The 22,724-nt window shown below is 43.2% G+C and overlaps 1 protein-coding gene across 1 annotated transcript in view; it reads left to right on the top strand.

The window, feature by feature from the left end:
• Positions 1–886: 886 nt before the first annotated feature.
• The window catches only part of CSGALNACT2 (chondroitin sulfate N-acetylgalactosaminyltransferase 2), a 36,340-nt gene continuing 14,502 nt past the window's right edge, over positions 887–22,724 (top strand). The window contains exons 1-3 of the mRNA XM_070945887.1: positions 887–1,917; positions 15,815–16,031; positions 19,692–19,793. Coding sequence (XP_070801988.1) covers positions 1,263–1,917; positions 15,815–16,031; positions 19,692–19,793 — 974 coding nt within the window. The 5' untranslated portion in view covers positions 887–1,262. The remainder of the gene's footprint in view (positions 1,918–15,814; positions 16,032–19,691; positions 19,794–22,724) is intronic.

The following is a 22,724-nucleotide window of genomic DNA, read 5'->3' as shown; positions in this document are numbered from 1 at the left end:
TTATCACTGGAGGTTATCAAGAAAAGACTGGACAATCATTTGCCCAGAATGACATGGCCTCCTGTTTGAGCAGGGGATTTGGACTAAAAGACCTCCAAAGTCCCTTCCAACTCCTCGTTATTCCGTGTTCTGAAACATACTTTATTAGTTCCTAAAGCAACTATGGTGCTTTCCCCAACTATCCTTGAAATAACCAAAATCTGAAAGCTAAAATACTGCAGTTGATATTTCTGTAGCATCTTTTTTTATATTTGGGGCCGGGGGGGGGGGGCAGCTGTAGAAGTTACCCTAACGAAACTTTTCGACATTCTAAAATTCTTGCATTTAAAAGTTCTTTTGAATTGATAATGATGAATTTGCTGACCTTTTTTTTTCTTTCCGGATTTTTTTTTTTTTTTTTAGCAAATTAAAAAAATGCTTCTGGGAAAAGTCAAAATGGAATGAGTTTTGACAGACCAGTTATAGTTTTTTTTAAAAATAATCTGTTTCCTAAGAAGAAGTTTGTAGATGAGTAAAGTAGAAAATATGTCAGCGTTGCCATTTTTTCCTGTTCTAGCCTAGCCATAAATTTATATGCAATTCATTACATTTAGATTTTTAGGATATTAGGCATTGCTTTTATGTGCTTTCCATCTGTCTGGTTGCTTTGTAGTTCTAACCAAGTATTTTTTTTCCTCCTCCCAATTTAATATTAGGCTTTTCCTGTATTTTGCTGACTCAGATTCTGGGTTTCCAAGAAGAAGAAAGGAGAAGGACAAATGTTGGATGAAAATACCATGCTGACTCTCTGGTATTGCTGAAATACTAACTTCTGTTTTTCAGCAGTGCGTCCTCCATGGAGGAGCTCAAACCTACTTCGGACGTTCTAGTAAGAACGTCGGTATTTCCAGAGGGTTTCTCCTTTATTTTTTCATACAAGTTGATCGATAAACTTAAGGGTATCACGGCGGAAAACGAAAAGCAGGTGACTTTCTTGTAACAACAAGCTTTCCCTATTGGTGCAAACAACGCTTATTTAACGAGAGGTGCATCAGCCAATTGGATGGCAGCTGCTGGCAGGAATGGAAGGCAGCCTCATTCGGGGATTTAAGCTCAATTTGGAGATGAACAAGAGGACTGTTGAAATGTTCTCCTTCCATGAGTGGCTGTAAAGTCGAGAGTCCTCTGGATTTGCCTCCAAAACGATGGCTCCTTTCAGGTGGCAAGGAATGACCTGCAAAGATCAGCTTTGTGATTCGGAATAGGACCACAGTGTTCTAAGGATGCCCAGGAGAGGATTAATATTTCAAGCCAGAACGCGATGGCTTTTTGTCGGGCTGGCTTTGCTGTTGAGTCTGTTACTGATCATGTATCTCCTGGAGTGTGCCCCGCCAACCGAAAGCAACCGATCGCTTCCTGGCCTCGGAGGGGATCATTTTGGTAAGGAGCATTACCAAGCTCTTCTTCAAGAGCAGGAAGAACACTACCAAAACAGGGCCGCCAGCCTGAAGCGTCAGATCGCCCAGCTGAAGCTGGAACTTCAAGAGATGAGTGAGAAATTGAAGCTGTTGCAGGATAAGAAAAACCCCAAAGTCCAAAGCATGGGCTCTCCGGGCATCAAGGAACAAACCTCCAATGACCTCTTAGAATACCTGCATTCTCAAATAGACAAAGCCGAAGTGAGCATCGGCGCTAAGCTACCCAGCGAATACGCCGTGATCCCTTTTGAGAGCTTTACTCCCATGAAGGTGTACCAGTTGGAGATGGGACTCACCCGTCACCCAGAGGAGAAGCCCGTCCGAAAAGATAAGCGGGATGAGTTGGTGGAAGTGATTGAGGCTGGCCTAGAGGTGATCAATAATCCCGACGAAGAAGGTCAAGAGGAAGAAGACGGAATCGGGGAGCGGCAGCTTTACACTGAAAGTGATTTTGTAGAAGGTATGTTTCCACCTAGCTGTTTTGACCCAGCTCCCCAAACACGACAAACCCTCTGTAGTTGAAGCAATGATTCCTTTAGTAGGAGCCCTAGCAGCCCCGGCAAAAAGTCTCTCTCTTACAGCAGGCAGAAATCTGTCGGGCAGGGAGATGAATAGTTGTCTGCCACATCTATTCCTTTCCGCCCCCTGCCTTTTATCCCCAGAGCTAGGATGGGGCTTCGCTAGCAGCAGTGGCTCTTCTGCTGCTAGGATTGGCCCGTAGATTTCCACTGCTCTCCTCTCCTCTGCTTTCTGCACATCCATGCGTCAGGCACTAGACCCAGCTGTTCCTTCTCTTCCTCATCAGCCACCTCCAGACCTGAGGGCTATTGATTCTCCATCTGAGGGCTGACGGTTAGTCCAGGCTCCACCTCTGTCTCTATCTCTGACAGCTCCATTACCTGTTCCCCTTCGGAGCTCTCAGGTTGCCTTGATACTGACCCTGACTCCCATGCCTCCTCCTCATCTGATTCGGCTGCTGGAGGGGCCGGCGGCCGAAAGGCCACAACACTAGCCTTGGAAATCAGAGTTTGCAGGAAGGCATTCTGCACTGATCACGTACAGGTAGTCTTTGACTTACGACCACAGTCGAGCCCCAAATTTCCGTTGCTAAGTGAGACCATGGTTAAGTGAGTTTTCTTCACCATGTTACGACCTTTCTTGCCACTGTTGTTAAGTGACTCACGGAAGTTGTTAAGTGAATCTGGCTTCCCCGTTGACTTCGTTTATCAGAAGGTCGCCAAAGGGAATCAACGCAGTGGTGAAATCCAAATTGTTTTACTATCGGTTCTGTGGGCATGGCATGGACGTGGTGTAGCTTGGTGGGCGTGGCTTGGTGTGTGTGGCAGGGGAAGGATACTGCAAAATCTCCATTCCCACCCCACTCCAGGGGAAGGATACTGCAAAATCCCCATTCCCTCCCCACTCTGGGGCCAGCCAGAGGTGGTATTTGCCGGTTCTCCAGAACCTGTCAGAACCTGCTGGATTTCAGCTCTCGATCAACGTGATACACACACACACACACACGGGACACTGTGTCTGTTATAAATATGAGAGTTGCCAAACAGCCAGATTTTGATCATGTGACCACAGGGATGCTGCAACAGTCGTTAAGTGTGAAAAACGGTCATAAGTCACTTTTTTCAGTGCCATTGTAACTTTGAACGGTTGCTAAATGAACGGTCATAAGTCAAGGACTGCCTGTATGACAGATTATAAAACAAAAGACCAAGCTGTTTACTTGCTTACAAATCGTTTGATTATGATCAAATGCTAAAAAATGTTTAAACGGGTGTTGGGGTCACCCTGAGAAATGAGGTAATATAGCAGGTGTATTCATAAGTTTTGCGTTGAGAATAGGCATATTAAAGTGTGTGTTCAGCTTTAGTGTGTCCAGCTTCTAACATATGTGATATTGGCAGAATTAACGACAGCTTGATGATGGATACTGTTTTCAGCCCATCCTTAATCCTTAAAATCTCAGGCTCTCTTAAAGTCTAAGCCAGCTTCAGATATAGTTATTTTTAGGGCTTTCCTTCCTAATAATTCAAGTTGTTAAGGATATTGTTGTTGTGTTACCAACCAGCAGAGTAAATGCACAAGGAAACGTTGCTGAGAGCAATGAATAAGAGATATGCAAACTGGTTTATCAAAAGCTTACTTTATAGTAGAAAAACAGGCTCATAGTCTTTAAACAAATTCCAAGTCTTTGCCAGTTAAATCAGTCCAGTAGTTACAGATATCTTCTTACCAAACAAACATTAGTTGGTTAGAATAACAAATTCACTCTGGTTCACAAACCACGATGGTTGCAGATCCATCCAATGATGATTACAGATAGCAACTCCTCTCAATGGTAGCTTATCATAGCAGCTTCATCATCATGGCAGCATATCATAGCAGCAACTGAACATGTTACAATACCTTGCTTAAATACTCTCACAACCAGTCATTACCTAATTACAGCATGACTCAGCATTAAAGTCACATAATACATTTACAGATTAAAGTTACAGTACACATATATTGCCTGGACAGCTGGTTAGGCTCAAACCATATCCTAACACAAGTCCTCACTTATAATTTTTCCTCCATCTCGGAGAATTGAAGGAGTTATTGGGAACTATACATAACCAACTCCCCCAAAACATGAGACGCCAACCATCACCCTAGCCCAGCTCCACTGCAAATGCACGCGCCTCCCACTAGCCAGCTGGTCTTTGGGTCTCTGCAGAGCATGCGTGGGGGTGGGGCGCATGTAGGGGATGCATGCACGGGGGGGGCAGGGTGCATGCGCGGAGTGGTGCAGGAGGCTTTTAAGGCCCAAAATGGGATGGGGGGGCCTTGTGCTGCATCCATGCATCCCATTTTGGGCCTGGAAAGCCTCCTGTACCAACCTGGAAGCCAAAACGAGGTGCAGGGGGGTGCATGCATGTGGGGGCGGGTGCATGCACGGGGCAGGGCGCATGTGTGGGGGGACGCTGGCATTGCATTTTGGGGGTTCAGGCACGTGCGCATACATTCACGTGCACACACGCGTGCTTTGGGCACTTGGCACCAAAAAGGTTAACCATCAGTTCCATAGCACATTGAGGGCTACCTGAAAAAAGTAACAATACTCCTGTTTCATACTTCTTCTTTGGGGTGGGGTGGGGGGAATCTCTGAGCTTGATTCATCATGACGTTCATCTTCAGACAAAGCACTGATGATGTTACCTAGTTTGGTAATGAAACATCTGCAAGGAACCAACCAAGCTCAGAGAGCACTGAGGACTCCACTTTTCAACCCCGAGCTACAAAGATTCTCTTCCATCTTGTTGTTCTTGTTGTTGTTGGCCATTGTTAAGGAATTTGCAGAGTAACCCTTGAATAGCAAGGGTGTGTACATGAAAACGATTAAGAGTAGATACGAATAAACACAATCAACACAAGATACACTGAGTTGTGTTTACTAACAGGAAATAGTAAGGCACAGTCCAGGTCATACACATATAAAGCAGGAGATAGCAAAATTACAGTCCAGGGATAATCCAATAACAAAGTCTTCTTACCAGTCATCGTAGTCATTCACAATAAACAATTCTTCTGGATTTGCAAACAGTAGCACACAGAGATATCAGAGAGCAAGAACAGCAAAGAACTGTTTATTGTGAATGACTACGACGACTGGTAAGAAGACTTTGTTATTGGATTATCCCTGGACTATAATTTTGACCTGGACTGTTTATTGGACTGTGCCTTACTATTTCCTGAAAGAAAACACAATTCACTGTATCTGTGTGTTGACTGTGTTTATTCGTATCTATTCTCAATCGCTTTCATGTGCACACCCTTGCTATTCAAGGGTTACTCTTCGAATACCTTAATAGCCATCTAATTTTTTTCTAAACTAGAAATCTACACTTTCACAGTTTGTGACTTACCTGCCATGCGTGATTGTCCGCCATAACTCTATCTTAGATTTGAATGCCAAATGAACTATCAAATATTGAGTAGCTCAATATTTAGCAGTAGTCACAACACGTGGCTCATGGGTTATGCTTTATAGTTTCTGCCAGCAGGTCCATTAACTATCTATTATTGAATGGCAAATCTTGCTCAATGTTTGCTATCTATTCTGGGAATCTTAAGCGAGGTGTACTTTGAGTTTCAGGTCTTAAATATTTCTTATTGAGTCTACCTAATGATCCACACAGTTAGCTTTTGCAAAACACACCAGTCTTCATTCTCGGATCTGCTGCTTCTCTTCCTCCAGTTCATTAGTTGGGTCCCAGACAGTGATTTATGTTAATAGTCAGTGAATTCTAATGCTTTTCATGTTTTTAAGTTGCCTGAGACCCATGAATAAATCGGATTTTCTTCTCTTGCTCTGGTGTTTTGAAGCTAAGATAGAATAAGATAGATAGAATAGTGGTAATCCCAAAGGTGATTTTTTTTTTCCAAAAAGACAAATCAGTATCAGAATAGAGTTGGAAGGGACCTCGGAGGTCTTCTAGCCTAGCCCCCTGCTCAAGCAGGAGATCCTATACCATTTCAGACAAGTGGCTGTCCAGTCTCTTCTTAAAAACCTCCAATGATGGAGCACCCACAACTTCTGGTGGCAAGCTGTTCCATTGGTTAATTGTCCTCACTGTTAGGAAGTTTATCCTTAGTTCTAGGTTGCTTTTCTCCTTGATTAGTTTCCATCCATTGCTTCTTGTCCTGCCCTCAGGTGCTTTGGAGAATAATTTAACCCCCTCCTCTTTGTGGCAGCCCCTCAAATACCGGAAGAGTACTATCATGTCCTCCTCACTAGTCCTTCTTTTCTCTAGACTAGCCATAGCCAAATCCTGCAACCGTTCATATGTTTTAGTCTCCAGGCCTTTAATCATCTTATTTGCTCTTCTTTGTACTTTTTCCAAAGTCTTCTCCCTCCCCCCCCAACTGAAGAAGCTTGGTGGCGCAGCAGACTGAAGTGTTGTTAATTAGCACCAGCTGCCTGCAATTACTGCAAGTTCAAATCTCACCAGGATCAAGGTTGACTCAGCCTTCCATCCTTTCGAGGTAGGTAAAATGAGGACCCGGATTGTGGGAGCAATAAGCTGACTTTGTATAAAAAAGAACACCGCTTAGGGGGGGCCGAAAGCCCTACTAAGCAGATATATACAAAAGTATGAAGGCTATTGCTTAACGCATTGTAAGCTGCCCTGAGTCTCCGGCGAAGGGCGGCATATAAATTGAACCAATAAATAAATAAGCTTCTCGGATGGGAGGTGAATCATTTTCAAAGATAAAAAACGCCCCCAAGAAAGTCCAGCTGCCTTTTGGAAAAAAATCACCTTTGGGACAACCATAACCATGGATGATTGAGAATCTCCATAGACCTCTTAGTGAGAGCTACACTTGATCACTAGATCTTCAGACAGCAGAACGGAGAAACTCTCTTCTGGGTCCCACTTGGATTCCAAAGCACACCCATAAAACATGATTTTTATTGGCTCGCTCAAAATGTTTATGGTGGAGATTGCGTTGGGACATTTCCAAGATGTGAGATCAGTTCCTCTGTATCTCCATAAGTAATAAATACCTGCAGTTATTTAAAATGCTGGTTGAGATCCCACTTCTCTCTGAATACCTCCCCTCTGAATTACAACATTTGCATGCATGAGTTGCACTCTTGAATATCCATGACATACATGTCTGTTGGATTCTGAGTTTGGCTTCCTAGTGTAATTTCCTATGGCAAAAAGCCTTAAACTGAAAACTAGATAAAAACAAGCCAGATGTTTTCAGACTCTGGAGTTACAGGTATTGTTGAATCATTCCTCGATCCTTATGGTGTGTGGGGAGAGAAACAGTTCAGGCAGTAAATTTTTAGAGCTTTACCACTTCCTTTTGCAAACCCAAAGCTTCCTTACTTTGTCAATTTTTTTAGTTCAGTGAAGACAAAATGGGCACCGTTTAAAACCATTTTGGTCAGCTTGCTTGAGATCGTTTGTGGGTCAACTGGAACTTGTGTCTTCTCCTTTTTTAGATTTCAACAGCATGAGATGTTTGGCATTTTGTAATTATTTGAAGCACTACTGGACTTGTTTCAGGGAAATGGGAAATTCCCCCTTCCTGCTTACAGTTAGCTAGTAGGTTAGATGCTCCCCACAAAGTAACTATTTTTGACCAATCTGCTGTGTATTTTAATGCCAATTCCAATGATGTAAACTTTAGGAACAGTGTAAAGGTTCCCCTGGCACATATGTGCTAGTCATTCCCGACTCTAGGGGGCAATGCTCATCTCTGTTTCAAAGCCGAAGAGCCAGGGCTGTCCGAAGATGTCTCTGTGGTTATGTGGCCGGCATGACTCAATGTCAAAGGCGCACGGAACGCTGTTACCTTCCTACCAAAGGTGGTCCCTGATTTTCTACTTGCATTTTTTTACGTGCTTTCAAACTGCTAGGTTGGCAGAAGCTGGGACAAGTAACAAGAGCTCACCTCAGTTCAAGGCACTAGGGATTCAAACTGCTGAGCTGCCGACTTTTTAAATTTAATTTAATTTAATTTAATTTCCAATTTATATACCGCCCTTCTCCCTGAGGACTCAGGGCGGTGTACAGCCAAGATAAAAAACATAGAATACAAATATTAAAAAACATTTAAAAATATATATAAATTTTGGCCCGAAAGTTAAGAAATCACAGACTGATTAAAAGAATTTTAAAATTTCTTCTTAAGCCAGCCCGGCTTGCTGGAAAAGATGGGTTTTAAGGGAACGACGGAAGGCATTGAGGTCATGGATTCTCCTTATCTCTGGGGGCAACTGATTCCAGAGGGTGGGAGCCTCCACTGAGAAGGCCCTCCCCCCGGGGGTCACCAGCCTACATTGTTTGGCTGATGGCACCCTGAGGAGGCCCTCTCTATGGGAGCGCACGGGTCGATGGGAGGTCGTCGGTAGCAGCAGGCGGTCTCGCAGATAGCTAGGCCCTATGCCATGGAGCTCTTTAAAGGTGATAACCAACACCTTGAAGCGCACCCGGAAGACCACCGGGAGCCAGTTCAGCTCGCGCAGGAGCGGTGTTACATGGGAGCGCCATGTTGCTCACATCACTACCCGTGCTGCTGCATTCTGGACCAGCTGGAGCCTCCGGGTGCTCTTCAAGGGGAGCCCCATGTAGAGAGCATTGCAGTAGTCAAGGCGAGAGGTGACGAGGGCGTGAGTGACTGTGCACAAGGAATCCCGATCGAGAAAGGGCCGCAACTGGCGAATCAGGCGAACCTGATAAAAGGTCCCCCTGGTAACAGCTGTCAGATGTTCCTCCAAAGACAGCTGCCTATCCAGGAGGACTCCCAGATTGCGAGCCCCTTCAGTGGGGGCCAAAGACTCGCCCCCAATAGTCAGTGATGGAGTCAACTGACTATATCGGGATGCCGGGAGCCACAGCCACTCAGTCTTGGAAGGGTTGAACTTGAACCTATTCCTCCCCATCCAGATCCGCACAGCCTCCAGGCACTGGGACGTCACTTTTTGATTGACAAGCTCAGAGTCTTAGCCACCGAGCCACCGCATCCCTTAGGAACAGCTAAAAAATAATAATAATCCATATTAATTGGCTTCAGATTTTCAACCCTTCCAAAGATTTGAGTTGCTTTGAAATCATTGCTTAAATGATGTTCTGAAACTTTACTGTAACATTTTAGTTTAGTTTACTTTCTTTTTTTAAAATTTTTTTTAAATTTGATTTATATGCCGCCCTTCTCCGGAGACTCAGGGCGGCTTACAATGCGTTAAGCAATAGCCTTCATACTTTTGTATATTTATACAAAGTCAGCTTATTGCCCCCACAAACTGGGTCCTCATTATTGTCATTGCATCTTGTACAACGAAATTAAATGCCATCTTCAGTGTACATTATAACTGTAAAAATAAAACACAAAAACACATCCTTTGCATTCTATACAGTTGAATTGAAAACCCCTGATATTGCATTAATATTGCACTATACAGAGTAGAATTCAATATGGTTACTGCCCTGGGATAGAAGCTGTTTTTCAGCCTATATTTGTCCTTGTTTTTATTATCCTGTACCGTATGCCAGATGGTAATAGTTCAAACAAAAAAAAAAGGGTGCCCAGGATGAGATGGATCTTTAAGAATGTTTTGAAGTTTCTTAAGGCAGCGGGAGCTATAAAGCTCTTCCAAAGAGGGGAGAAACATGTAAAAAAAAGAAGAAGAATCTAGCAAGATTCAAGACTGGGGAAAGTTTGGTCTTAATGGAGTAGGATTCCAATTTTTTTTAATTTATTTGTATCCCACCTTTATTATTTTTACAAATAACTCAAGGCAGCCAATGTATCCAACACACCTTCCTCCTCCTATTTTTTCCCCCACAACAACCCTGTCAGGTGGTTTGGGCTGAGAGAGAGAGGGACTGGCCCAAAGTCACCTAGCTGGCTTTCATGGCTAAGACAGGACTAGAACTCACAGTCTCCTGGTTTCTAGCCTGGTGCTTTAACCACTAGAGTAAGCTACTGGTCCTTCCTTCCTTCCTTCCTTCCTTCCTTCCTTCCTTCCTTCCTTCCTTCCTTCCTTCCTTCCTTCCTTCCTTCCTCTCTTTTTCTCTCTTCCTCCCTCCCTCCCTCCCTTGCTTCCTTTCTCCTTCTCTCCCTCCCTCCCTCCCTCCTTTGCTTCCTTTTTCCTCCCTCCCTCCCTTGCTTCCTTTATCCCTCTCTCCTTCTCTCTCTCTCTCTGTCAATAACAAACAAAACCAATATGGATCCTCCACTCACCCAACCCTCATCCCAAATACTCAGCAGTTCATAAATAGGTGCTTGGGGGGGGGGAGACAATTTGGGAAACGTACTAGATTTGCCAAAGCACTAAAGACATTCGAATGCCTCATTCCTCTTCAGAAATTAAATGATATTAGGGCTCTGGTGAACCTGGCCATGTCCCCAAAGAAAATCGTAACCCTTGGGAGAAAGAGTGCTTCTCTTCTTAAATTTGGGTGTTTTTTAAAACACATACACATACACCTGGTGTTTTATCCTGTATCCTAACTAATGCTTTTGAGGGCTTACTGAACAGAGTAACACAAAAGGGGGAAAAATGTTTGTTAAAACCTGAAGGTTACAAAGAAGGAACAGAAGAAGAATTTGATAAGCAGTGGAAGGACATGACATGTCTCAGTACTGTAGCCAGAATTGATTCAATTTTCTGCGTACTCTACGTGCGAGATAACAAATTTCATAAGTTTGATTCAGGGTGCCCAGTTGACAGGAAGTTTTACATGCCAGGATTAAAATCAGATACACCCTGCATTGGGAATTATGCAGACACTTGGGTCTCTCTCTGTGTGTGTCTCTGTTTGTGTGTGTGTGTGTGTGTGTTCCACGGGTGAAATCCAGCAGGTTCTGACAGGTTTTGGAGAACCGATAGCGGAAATTTTGAGTAGTTCGGAGAACCGGCAAATACCACATCTGGCTGGCCCCAGAATGGGTTGGGAATGGAGATGTTGCAATATCTTTCCCTCAGGAGGGGAGGGAATGGAGATTTTGCAGTATCTTTCCCCTGCCACGCCCACCAAGCCACACCATGCCCACCAAGCCACGCCCACAGAACCGGTAGTAAAAAAAAAATGAATTTCACCACTGGTGTGTTCCTCTTATTAAACAAAAAAACATCTGAAACAAAATCAGCAGAAATCCCCACAAGTCTGTTGTTGTAATGAAGTTAACGGAATTTTAAAAAAAGAAACCTTAACTTTTGCTTCCCTTTGTGCGTTGAAGTTAGGTATCCCATCTTCTCATGTCTTGAGTATTGCTTTAATTATTTGAATTTCATCCATTGTTTTCAATAGTAATTGATATTGGCATGTGAAAGAACCTTTCATAAAATTCTTCCTTGCAACTTTTGTCCTCAAACTGCACACGATTCTTTTACTGTGGAATTCTATGCCGCCTTTGTGATGGCGATTAAATTTAAATTCTTGAACCTAGGGGGAAAAACAAAAACAGAAAAACCTCAGCTTATCTGAAAGCCAATTGAAGTACATTGCCAGTCTTAAATTCATTCTGGCTCCAATTGTCCATTGTTTCGTGTTACTCATTTTTCCCTGTTGTTCATAAACTACATCTTTTGAAAACCGCACAGAATGCATTGCATTCCTTGTCTAAATTTGATCTCCACACTGTATTTACTTAGGGTAAACCCTCCACAGTGTGCATGAGTAATGGGTGTTCCTGTTATATATATTGGGTATGTCTGGTTTAATGAAAAGAAGGACTAGGGGAGACATGATAGCAGTGTTCCAGTATCTCAGGGGATGTAAAAAAAAGATGTGGAGACTCTAGAAAGAGGGCAGAGAAGAGCAACAAAGATGATTAGGGGACTGGAGGTTAAAACATACAAAGAACGGTTGCAGGAACTGGGCATGTCTAGTTTAATGAAAAGAAGGACTAACAGAGACATGATAGCAGTGTTCCAATATCTCGGGCTGCCACAAAGAAAAGGAAGTCAAGCTATATTTCAAAGCACCTGAGGGCAGGACAAGAAGCAACGGATGGAAACTAATCAAGGAGAGAAGCAACTTATTCCAGCAAGCCGGCCTGGCCTAATTTTTCTCCCCTTTCTTTTAAATTTTTTAAACTGAAATTTTAATTTGTTTTAAATTATTGGGATTTTAATTGTCGTGGGCTAAATTATTTAATTTGGTTTTAAATTGTTTCTAACTTTTGTATTTCTGTATTTTATCCTGTGCCTGTTCACCACCCTGAGTCCTTCGGGAGTAGGGCGGTATACAAATTTAATAAAACAAAACAAACAAAACAAAACAAACTTAGAACTAAGGAGAAATTTCCTGACAGTTAGAACAGTTAATCAGTGGAACAACTTGCCTCCAGAAGTTGTGAATGCTCCAACATTGGAGGTTTTTAAGAAGATGTTGGATAATCATTTGTCTGAAATGGTGTAGGGTTTCCTGCCTAGGCAGGGGGTTGGACTAGAAGACCTCCAAGGTCCCTTCCAACTCTGTTATTCTAAATACTTCTAAACAGATAATTCAGCATAGTTTGTTTTAAGCTCCATGCCCTCCCCAACCCAACATCTAACATAGACTTTTACAAACCTGACCAACTATCCTGCAGTCCTTGGATCTATGTAGTGCTTCCTTGCACTTAATAGATTATCTAAGATTTTGTCCATTGGGAACTCTGGGAATTGAAGTTTTGTCCATGGGGATCTCTGGGAGTTGAAGTTCACACACCATAAAGCCGCCAAGTTTGAAAAACATTTAAGTTAAATGATGGCAATTGCATCTTTCTCAAACCGGTACTGGACACCAACCTTCCAGCTAAATCAAGGGTCCCCAACGTACTGGGCCACGGGCTAATCACCACTGGGCCACGTGAGGGCTGGCCGATGCGCGCCCACACGGCCCCACTCACGCGAGCATTGTTGTGGGCTTAATCGCTTGCCCCTCCCACCAAATCATGCCCCTTTTGCCCCCTCCCCTGCTCTGGGCTGCCAACCCAGAAGTGTTGGACTTAACTGTGAGCTAAATCATATGTGACTTGCTAGCTGCTGTTGCTTCTTCTTCTTCTTCTTCTTTTTAAAAAATGTTTGCTAATATACCATATTTTTCGGAGTATAAGACACACCTTAGTTTTTGGGGAGGAAAATAAGAAAAAAGCTGATCGGCAGGTAGGTCGGCCTCCTGGAATACCCCCAATCAGCTGTTCCCAGAGGTGAATTTTAGCAACAGGTTCCTTGGTTGTGAGCTCTGTGCCTTGCTTTTTTTGCTTTTTTTCCTGCCTCTGAAACTTCTGAAACTCCCTTTCAGAAAAAAACTTTCTTTTTTGCCTCTGAAAGCCTCCAAAACAGAGCTTCAGAAAAAAAGCCTCTGAAGTTTTTTGGGGGGGCTTCTTTTCTGAAGCTCTGTTTGGGGGCTTCTTTTCTGAAGCTTCTTTTCTGATGCTTTTTTCAGCCTCTGAAACCTCCGTTTGAGAAGCTGGGCAGGTATACATTCAGAGTATAAGACGCACCCAGATTTTCATCCTCTTTTTGGGGGGGGAAAAAGGTCCGTCTTATACGCCAAAAAAATACGGTAGATGATGCAGTGGTAGCCATAGAATTTTATAAACTGGCTTGCAGAAATGTTCCTTTCGGTGAAAGAATGAATGTGCAACTTCAGACAGGCTGACTAAAGTCATCCCCGTTTCTCTAAAAATCGCCCAAATCGTTCCATAAATTACCTAATGAATAAATGTGCCAGATGATCTCATTCTGAGCTTTCCTTCCTGAGCTGTTATTTTGCATATCAGAATTTACAGCGGGAAAGTCATGTTTTCTGGAAAGGAAAAAAAAAAACACATTTCCCTTAATACTGATGTTGCAAGAGTCTTATGAGCTGCTTTGTAGGATCATATCTCAGCTGGCTTTGGCTGGAAGCAAGATTTGACCAAAAATGTGGCCCAGCTAGGTAAAGACCTTGAAACAGTTGAAATCCTTATATGTATGAATGACATATTTCTTTTGGTTCCATTTTCATTTTTTGTTTAATGTTTTAAGCCAGTTTTTAAAATATGGACCTGGCTGGATTCTAAGCCAAGAATTTATTTATAAATTCTGTGTTTAATGTATGAATGATAGGTCACACTAAGTTGCAAATGTTGAGCGGGTTCATGCATATAGAGAGTTCTCAACTTACAATGACAATTGAGGCCAATATTTCCATTGCCAAGTAAGACCGTTGTTAAATGAGTTTTGCCCCATTTTACGACCTTCCTTGCCACAGTTGCTAAGTGAATCATTGCGGTTGTGAAGTTAGTAACCTGGTTGTTAAGTGAATCTGGCTTCCCTGCTGACTTTGCTTGTCAGAAGGTCGCAAAAGGGAAAATCATGTGACCCTAGGTACATTGCAACCGTCATACATGTGAACCAGTTGCCAAGAGCACAGATATGACTATGGGGATGCTGCAACAGTCATTAATGTGACAAACAGTCATAAGTCACTTTTTCCAGTGCCGTTGTAACTCTCAAACAGTCACTAAACAAATAGCAATAGCACTTAGACTTATATACCGCTTTACAGTGCTTTCCAGCCCTCTGTAAGCGGTTTACAGAGTCAGCCTCTTGCGCCCAACAATCTGAGTCCTCGTTTTACCAACCATAGAAGGACAGACGGCTGAGTCAATAGCAATAGCATTTATTTATTTATTTATTTATTTATTTATTTATTTATTTATTTATTTATTATTTCAATTTGTATACCGCCCTACTCCCGAAGGACTCAGGGCGGTGAACAGCCATAGAATAAAACATATAAATACAAAATTTAAAATAAAGTAAAACGAATTAAATAATTTGGCTGAAAATTTAAAACCCCAATAAACAAGAGCCTTGGTAGTACAGGGGTTTAAGGCACCCTGTTATTAAGCTGGTTATTAAGACCAGCTGCCTGCAATTACTGCAGGTTCGAATCTCGCCAAGGCTCAAGGTTGACTCAGCCTTCCATCCTTTCTAAGGTAGGTAAATTGAGGACCCAGTTGTGGGGGCAATAAGCTGACTTTGTATAAATATACAAAAGAATGAAGGCTATTGCTGAGCACATTGTAAGCCGCCCTGAGTCTTCGGAGACGGGCGGCATATAAATCAAATTAAAATAATAATAATAATAATAATAATTTAAAACCAAATTTAAAATTTCCATTTAAAAAGGGGAAAAACTTAGGTAAGGCCAGCTTGATGAAATAAGAACGTCTTGAGCGCGCAACGGAAGGTACGCAGATCCGGGATCCTCCGTATCTCCGGGGGGAGCTCGTTCCAGATAGTAGGTGCCCCCACAGAGAAGGCTCTCCCCTTGGGGGCCGCCAGTCGACATTGTTTGGCCGACGGCACCCGGAGGAGCCCCTCTCTATGGGAGCGTACTGGTCGGTGGGAGGCTATTGGTGGTAGCAGGCGGTCCCGTAAATAACCAGGTCCTAAGCCATGGAGCGCTCTAAAGGTGATAACCAAGACCTCTAAACTTAGACTAATATACCGTTTTATAGTGCTTTATAGCCCTCTCTAAGTGGTTTACAGAGTCAGCCTCTTGCCCCCAACAATCTGGGTCCTCATTTTACCCACTTCGGAAGGATGGAAGGCTGAGTCAACCTTGAGCCTGGTGAGAATTGAACTGCCAAATTGCAGACAACCGGCAGTCAGCAGAAGTAGCCTGCAGTACTGCACTCTAACCACTGCGCCACCACAAATGGTTGTAAATTGAGGATTAAATGTAGTATTGAGTCAAAGACAAATTTCCTTAGGCCATGCACCAGGATGTGTTTCCCAGCCTTTTCTTGCTGCCTGTAAAATCTATGACTCAATTGATTCTGTCTTTTGAATTTTCCGCAAGGTTATTACCGCACAGAGAGAGACAAAGGCTCCCAGTATGAATTGTTCTACAAGAAAGCAGACGAAATGGAATACAGACACGTTTCGTTGTTCCGTCCGTTTGGTCCTCTCATGAAAGTGAAGACAGAGACTGTGGACATCTCCCGGTCAATGATCAATATCATAGTTCCTCTAGCGGGAAGGACAGAGGTTTTTGCACAATTCATGCAAAATTTCAGGTAAGTACATAAGAGATAAGATAAGGAAACCTTTATTGCCATGGTTTTTGGTTTTTTTTTTACTGTGAGCACACATTAAAAATCAAATTCTGTTGCCTGCTCTTCAAAGAAATTATATATCTACCCATACAAATACATAGCATGCATATTCATATGCTATATACATACATACATACATACATATATACACACACACACACCCTTATACCCAGATAGATAGATAGAAATAGATAGATAGATACCTAGATAGATACACAGATACATACATAGATAGATACATAGATAGATACAGAGGTGGGATTCAGCCAGTTCTGTCCAATTCGGGCAAACTGGTAGTGGCTACTGTGAGAGGCTCCGCCCACCTGCCCGGACATAATGCACGAGCAAAGAGTATGCACGGAAGGTCGTGCACATGCGTGTGCATGCTCATATTTGTGAACCAGTAGGGAAGGTAAGTGAATCCCACCTCTGGATGGATGGATGGATGGATGGATGGATGGATGGATGGATAGATAGATAGATAGATAGATAGATAGATAGATAGACAGACAGACAGACAGACAGACAGACACACACACACACACACACACACACACACACACACACACAATCAGAGTCCATTTTGAATACATAGCGGAAAGAAGAAATTTCAGAGTTTACAAGGTTGATACTATGCACAATGAGAGCTTATGCACCCAAGACAAATTCCTCGTGTGTCCAATCACACTTGGCCAATAAAGAATTCTATTCTGTTCTGTTCTACTGTACTCTATTCTATATGGTACAAAACTGTGACTGAATCTGGATGTTCTGCTTCAGGTACCAACAAAGCCCCCTCCCAGGAGGTAACAAGGAAACCAGGTCATGGAGAGGATGTGTAGCATCCCTGATGATATTACAGACCCTACTTAAGTATCGTTTATACGCCGTGTCCTGGATAGAAGGGAGGGAACTGCCAGTAATCTTTTCTGCCGTCCTCACCACTCTCTGCACCGCCTTCCTGTCCGAAGCACTAATGCTTCCAAACCAGACAGTAATGCCATAGGACATCTAAAAGCTATCCATAGAAGAGGTTAAAAAAAAAAAAAGACAGCGAGAAAAATAAAAGTTCTTTCAGCGTCAGATATATAGGTCTTTAATTGGAGAAAGCAGTGTAGTAGTATAGGTACTGTGTTTTCCCAAAATTAAGACTCAAGTGGAAAATGAGCCCTAGTATGATTTTTTAGGACGCTCATAATATAAGCCCTACCCCCAAAATAAGCCCCAGTTAATATCATTAGCCAGACGGATGCATTTTAATACTGTCTGTCCCCGAAAATAAGACCTAACTGGAAAATAAGCCCTAAAACGTATTTTGGAGCCAAAAATTAATATAAGACCCAGTCTTATTATAGGGAAATATGGGAGTCCTCAATTTACGACTGGTTCCTTTGTGGCCATTCTAAGCTCCGAAGGTCACCCCTGTAGTCAAGTGATTGCATTTTGGGTGCTTAGCAACCAGCTCACAATTATGGCCACTTACAGTGTCACGTGACCACAGTTTCTGACAGTTTTTTCCCAGAAAATCAATTTTTTCTACTGCACCAATCGTGGGCAATGCATTTGCTTAACAACCGCGGCATTCACTTACCTGTTAGAAAAAATGGTTGTTAAATCAGGCAAGGTGACTCACTTAACGGCTGCCACAATTTAAAACTATATTTCCCAGCTCAATGATAATTGCTAAATCGAGGCTAATTTATATTGTGATAGATTGGGGAGACAGATTTCTTGCAAGATAAAAAGCAGCACAAATTGTGTTTTTGCATTTAGTAATTCTGGATGCAAAAGTTCTTGGTTGAGAATTGACCTTTGTTAATCTACTCCATCAATAGACCCTGGATACTGTCATTTGCTACGATAATAGATTAGATCTTGTTTCAGTTTCATGGGAAACAACGAGCTTCAGATGAAAACCAAAGGAAATGCTTTCAGCTAATGACGTAGCTACATAAAATGAACAAAAGCAGAATGTAAATATGAATGCTAAATGGTAAAACCCTCAAAAGCATAATTGAGTCTATTTTAAAACCACGGCATACAAACATATGGAGTGAATTAGCAATTAGAAAGAATCTTGCATATTATATTATTGAGATGCTAAAATCTGAATTAATACACCATTGGGCTGTTGCTAAAAGTATCCTGTGCATCATGAAGTTTCAGAATAACAACATAAAAACCAAAAACGAATCTGTGACTAAGTGGCTAAGACGCTGAGCTTGTCGATCAGAAAGGTAGGCAGTTCAGCGGTTTGAATCCCTAGTACAGGTCTCCTGCGTGAGCAGGGGGTTGGACTAGATGACCTCCAAGGTCCCTTCCAACTCTGTTACTGTTATACGTCTCCGTGGAACAAACCTGTGGGTTTCTTACAATACCAGGCAGTCTTTTGCTGATCGGCTTGTGATTTCAAATCATGTTTTTTACAAGTAAATAATTTACATGGAAATCCTCCAGAGCAGCTGAATTGCCTTATATTGCACATAATCTGGCAGATATCTCTGCAGAGGAAGCATTAGAAAATGGAACATCAGCCCTTGGGTAGATTCCTCATTAAGCAGAATGGTCTTCTGATTTCTCTCAAAAGCAGCTGAAGCAAGGATATTAAAAATATGGAAGATATGCTTAGGCAGAAAACCCTATAGCAGTGATGGCTAACCTTTCTGCCATCGCGTGCCAGGAGGGGGGGGGCGGTTCATGCACACAGATGCACACACCCGTAATTCTATGCGCCCCGTGCATGCGTGTGGGACTCCCCCTTCTCCCCCCCCCTCGCTCCTGGCACGCGATGGAGTCTCTGGAGGCTGGGGACAGAAAAAAGCGTCACTTCCTGTCCAACCGGAAGTTGGGAAACGGGCCTCCAGAGGGCCTCTGAGGGGTTGGGGAAGGCTGTTTTCGCCCTCCCCAGATGCATAGAGAGGATCTGGAGCCAGGTTAGAAAGAAAAAAGGGCCTTCCCCACCCCCCCAGGCCCTCCAGAGGCAGGAAACAACCTGTTTCCCTACTTCTGGTGGGCCCAGAAGGCCTGAAAACCAGCTGGCCGGTGCCAGCTAGCGTGCCCACTGTTATGGCTACGCATGCCACAGATTCACCATCACGGCCCTATAGCATTTCAGACCAATGGTTATTCAATCTCTTCTTAAAAACGTCCAGTGTTGGAGCATCTATAACTTCTGGAGGCAAGTTGTTCCACTGATTAATTGTTCTAACTGTCAGGAAATTTCTCCTTAGTTCTAGGTTGTTTCTCTCCTTGATGAATCCCCCCCCCCCCGTTGCTTCTTGTCCTGCCCTCAGATGCTTTGGAGAATAGCTTGACTCCCTCTTCTTTGTGGCAGCCCCTGTGATACTGGAACACTGCTATGGACTCAATTATGGCCAGCCCAAAACTTTTAAGAAATCTAGCTGTTTTTTTAATCAAAGTGTATTCGTAACAAAGCCAACATGAGTAGCTCAGATGATTTGTGAACAGCTCTAGTGAGATTAGATCTTTCCGAGATTTTGGCCGATCAATCCATTTGGAGAATTCTGACTCTGAAAACTTCTGTTGGCCAGTAGAGGAAATACCTGGATCTTTCTTGGTGAAGAAGTTAACCGATTCACTAATATTCTCTTTTGCTCCCAGGGATGTTTGCATTAATCAAGACAAGCGGATTCATCTCACCGTGGTGTATTTTGGACAGGAGGGACTTTCTGAAGTCAAAAGCATCTTAGAATCCGTTGCGAGGTGAGTCTCAAGGAGTCGCGCAGACATGTGGCGATAGGAAGGAAACCAAGAGGGGAAAGCAGTTTGAACCTCTCCCCTGCAGAGAAGTTCTCTTGAAACGGTTTGTGATACGTTTTGGTTTCATTTTAGGGAACAAAGTTACAACAGGTCTGTATTATGTCTGAGGGCCTAATACAAAAATGGCTTGCAGGCCTGACAGTTACATCCTTCATTTATTCTGAAAATACTGGGCTTCTGTGGAATCTTGGAAAGAGGCCTGCAAAATAACACAGTTCCCAGTTTCTAAGACGGATGCACTGCTTCGCTGGCACACACAAAAAAACTCTGACCCCCCGTAATAAAACCCCTCATTCGGAAACATCAATTCTGCCTTTGATCTTGACTGAGATCCTTCTGCACCCAGGAGGAATTTGTTGTGTTTTCGTTTGAGTAATGCATCTCATCAAAGTGAATCCTCAACTGCCAGGACCGAAGGCAGCAAACCATAGAAAAATTATTCCGTGACCTTGCAGGAGACGAAACATAATTTTCATCTAATAGCAATAGCACTTCGACTTATGTATATAAGGTGCTTTACAGCCCTCTCTAAGCTGTTTACAGAGTCAGTCTATCGCCTGATGAGAGAGAGAGAGAGAGAGAGAGAGAGAGAGAGAGAGGAGAGGCACTGCATGTTTGTAAGCTGAGTTAATTAAGGCTTCCGAACCAAATCTGGTTCATAGCAGCTACGGAGTCTGAAGGAGAAAGAGCGATAGCACTTAGACTTATATACCGCTTTATAATGCTTTACAGCCCTCTAAGCGGTTTACAGAGTCAGCATATTGCCCCCAACAATTTGGCTCCTCATTTTACCCACCTCAGAAGGATGGAAGACTGAGTCAACCTTGAGCTGGTGAGATTTGATCTGCCAAACTGCTGGCAGCGGGTGATCAGCAGAAATAGCCTGTAGTACTGCACTCTAACCACTGCGCCACCAAGGCTCATTCATTCATTCATTCATTCATTCATTCATTCATTCATTATTAATTTATTAATCAATTACCAGTAATTAATTATACCAATTAATCATCCATTAAAAAATCTTTGGAACTGAGCTTGATCTAATGACTTTAGATGTGTGGCTGTTCCATTACTGGAGGCTTTTAAGAAGAGACTGGACAGCCACTTGTCTGGAATGGTAATAGGGTCTCCTGCTTGAACAGGGGGTTGGACTAGAAGATCTCCAAGGTCCCTTCCAACTTTGTTATTCTGTTACTTCATGGGCACAACACACCCAGCTAAAAGTACCCAATCTCAGTAAAAGCGTAAAGCATCAGCAAGCAAGATGAAGCGGTATATAAATTTTAAGTGCTATTGCTATTACCTAGCCATCAGCCATCATTTTATGCTTCCTCAAATAGTAATTTGGTTTCTGCCCTCAAGTGAAACTCTTATTTGTAATTGGAGGTGATTAGGGACTTCAGGAAATTCAGTTTCTGAAAAGTCTTTCATTGAACAATGAAAGTAAACCATAATCTAGGACCGTGATGGTGAACCTATGGCACGCGTGCCACAGTTGGCACACGTAGCCACATCAATGGGCATGCAAGCTCAGGTCTGGCGCTTATGTGTGCGCAGGCCAGCTGATTTTTGGGCCTTCTGGGCCCACCATAAGTAGGGAAATGGGCTGTTTCCTGCCTCCAGAGGGCCTTGGGGAGTGGGGGGGGAGAAGGCCCGTTCTTCTCCACACTCCCCAGAGGCCCTCCGAAGGCCAGAAACAACTCATTTGCCAACTTCTGGTGGGACCGGAAGTTGGCAAATGGATCGTTTCTGACCTCCGGGAGGGGGGAAAGGCCATTTTCGCCCTCCTCCAGACTCCTAGAAAGTCTTTGGAGCCTGGGGAGAGAGAAAAATGGGCCCACCGGGCCTTCGTGTTCCAGGAGCAGGGGAAGCGGAGGGAGGTCACGCGCGCATGCGTGGTGGGACGCATAGAATTATGGGTGTGGGCACGCGCACATGTGACCCCCCCACGCTCCCCTGCGCTCCTGGCACACGATGGCAAAAAGATTAGCCATCACTGATCCAGGACATCCAATGTTAATTTTGGACTAAACTTCACCCAAAGAAATATAATACAGTGGATGATTTATAATGGCTGGTCCTTGTAGCTATTCCAGTGAGAAATGGCTATGTTAAATTTCCACCATTCTCTGAACCTGTTTTTTGCTGGCGCCTTTAGTATTACCCAATTTGATGCAAAGCTACCATGTTCATGTGGTCATTTACAGCAAAGTTCTTTTCCATTGACAAGAATGTTTGACTGGTTATCTGTCAGGGTTCCCAGTAACACCCCCAACAAAAGAAGACTCCGAGGCTTGAAGTTCCTCAAAGTTCCTTTTTATTAGATATGTCATATTGGCACCTGGAAAAACCTGAATCTGAAAGCCTCCAGGTTTTCCCCACCCAAAAGAAAGTCCAAGTCCCTGCCCAGCACCCACATGTCCATCACATGGTCCAATCAAAGCACCATCCCAACTGGAGATGCCTCCCAGTTCCAGCCCTCCAGGTGCAGGGCAAGATGTCCTTGACTCTCTGAGAAAGGAATGTTATTATGACTATATATCACCCTTTCACCATACAATCCCCTCCTCCCAGTTTCCCACAGTAGTAAATGTGGCAGGTCTGAAGGCCCAATGCAAAAGATGGCTTCCAGGCCTGATATTATCATTCTCGGTTCTGCTAAATTAAGCATCTGAACAGGGGAAGAATTCGTTATACATCGGTGGTTCTGTGTAGAAAAGTTTTCTATCTGAATAGACTTGGGAGAAAGAGAAATTAGCTTCCCTAATTTCTCACATGCAACTTTAATAATGAGCACCTTTTGTAGAGCTTCTCCCGAAAAGAAATTATCCAAGTGGTTGTTGCCTTTTCATAACACCATGGAAGACCCGGGTA

The sequence above is a fragment of the Pituophis catenifer genome, unplaced genomic scaffold, assembly GCF_029215685.1.
Source record: "Pituophis catenifer annectens isolate HBS135680 unplaced genomic scaffold, rPitCat1.0.hap2 SCAF_6, whole genome shotgun sequence".
Taxonomy (NCBI): domain Eukaryota; kingdom Metazoa; phylum Chordata; class Lepidosauria; order Squamata; family Colubridae; genus Pituophis; species Pituophis catenifer.
Note: the sequence above shows the minus strand (reverse complement) of the source record. Positions and strands in the feature narration are given on the sequence as shown.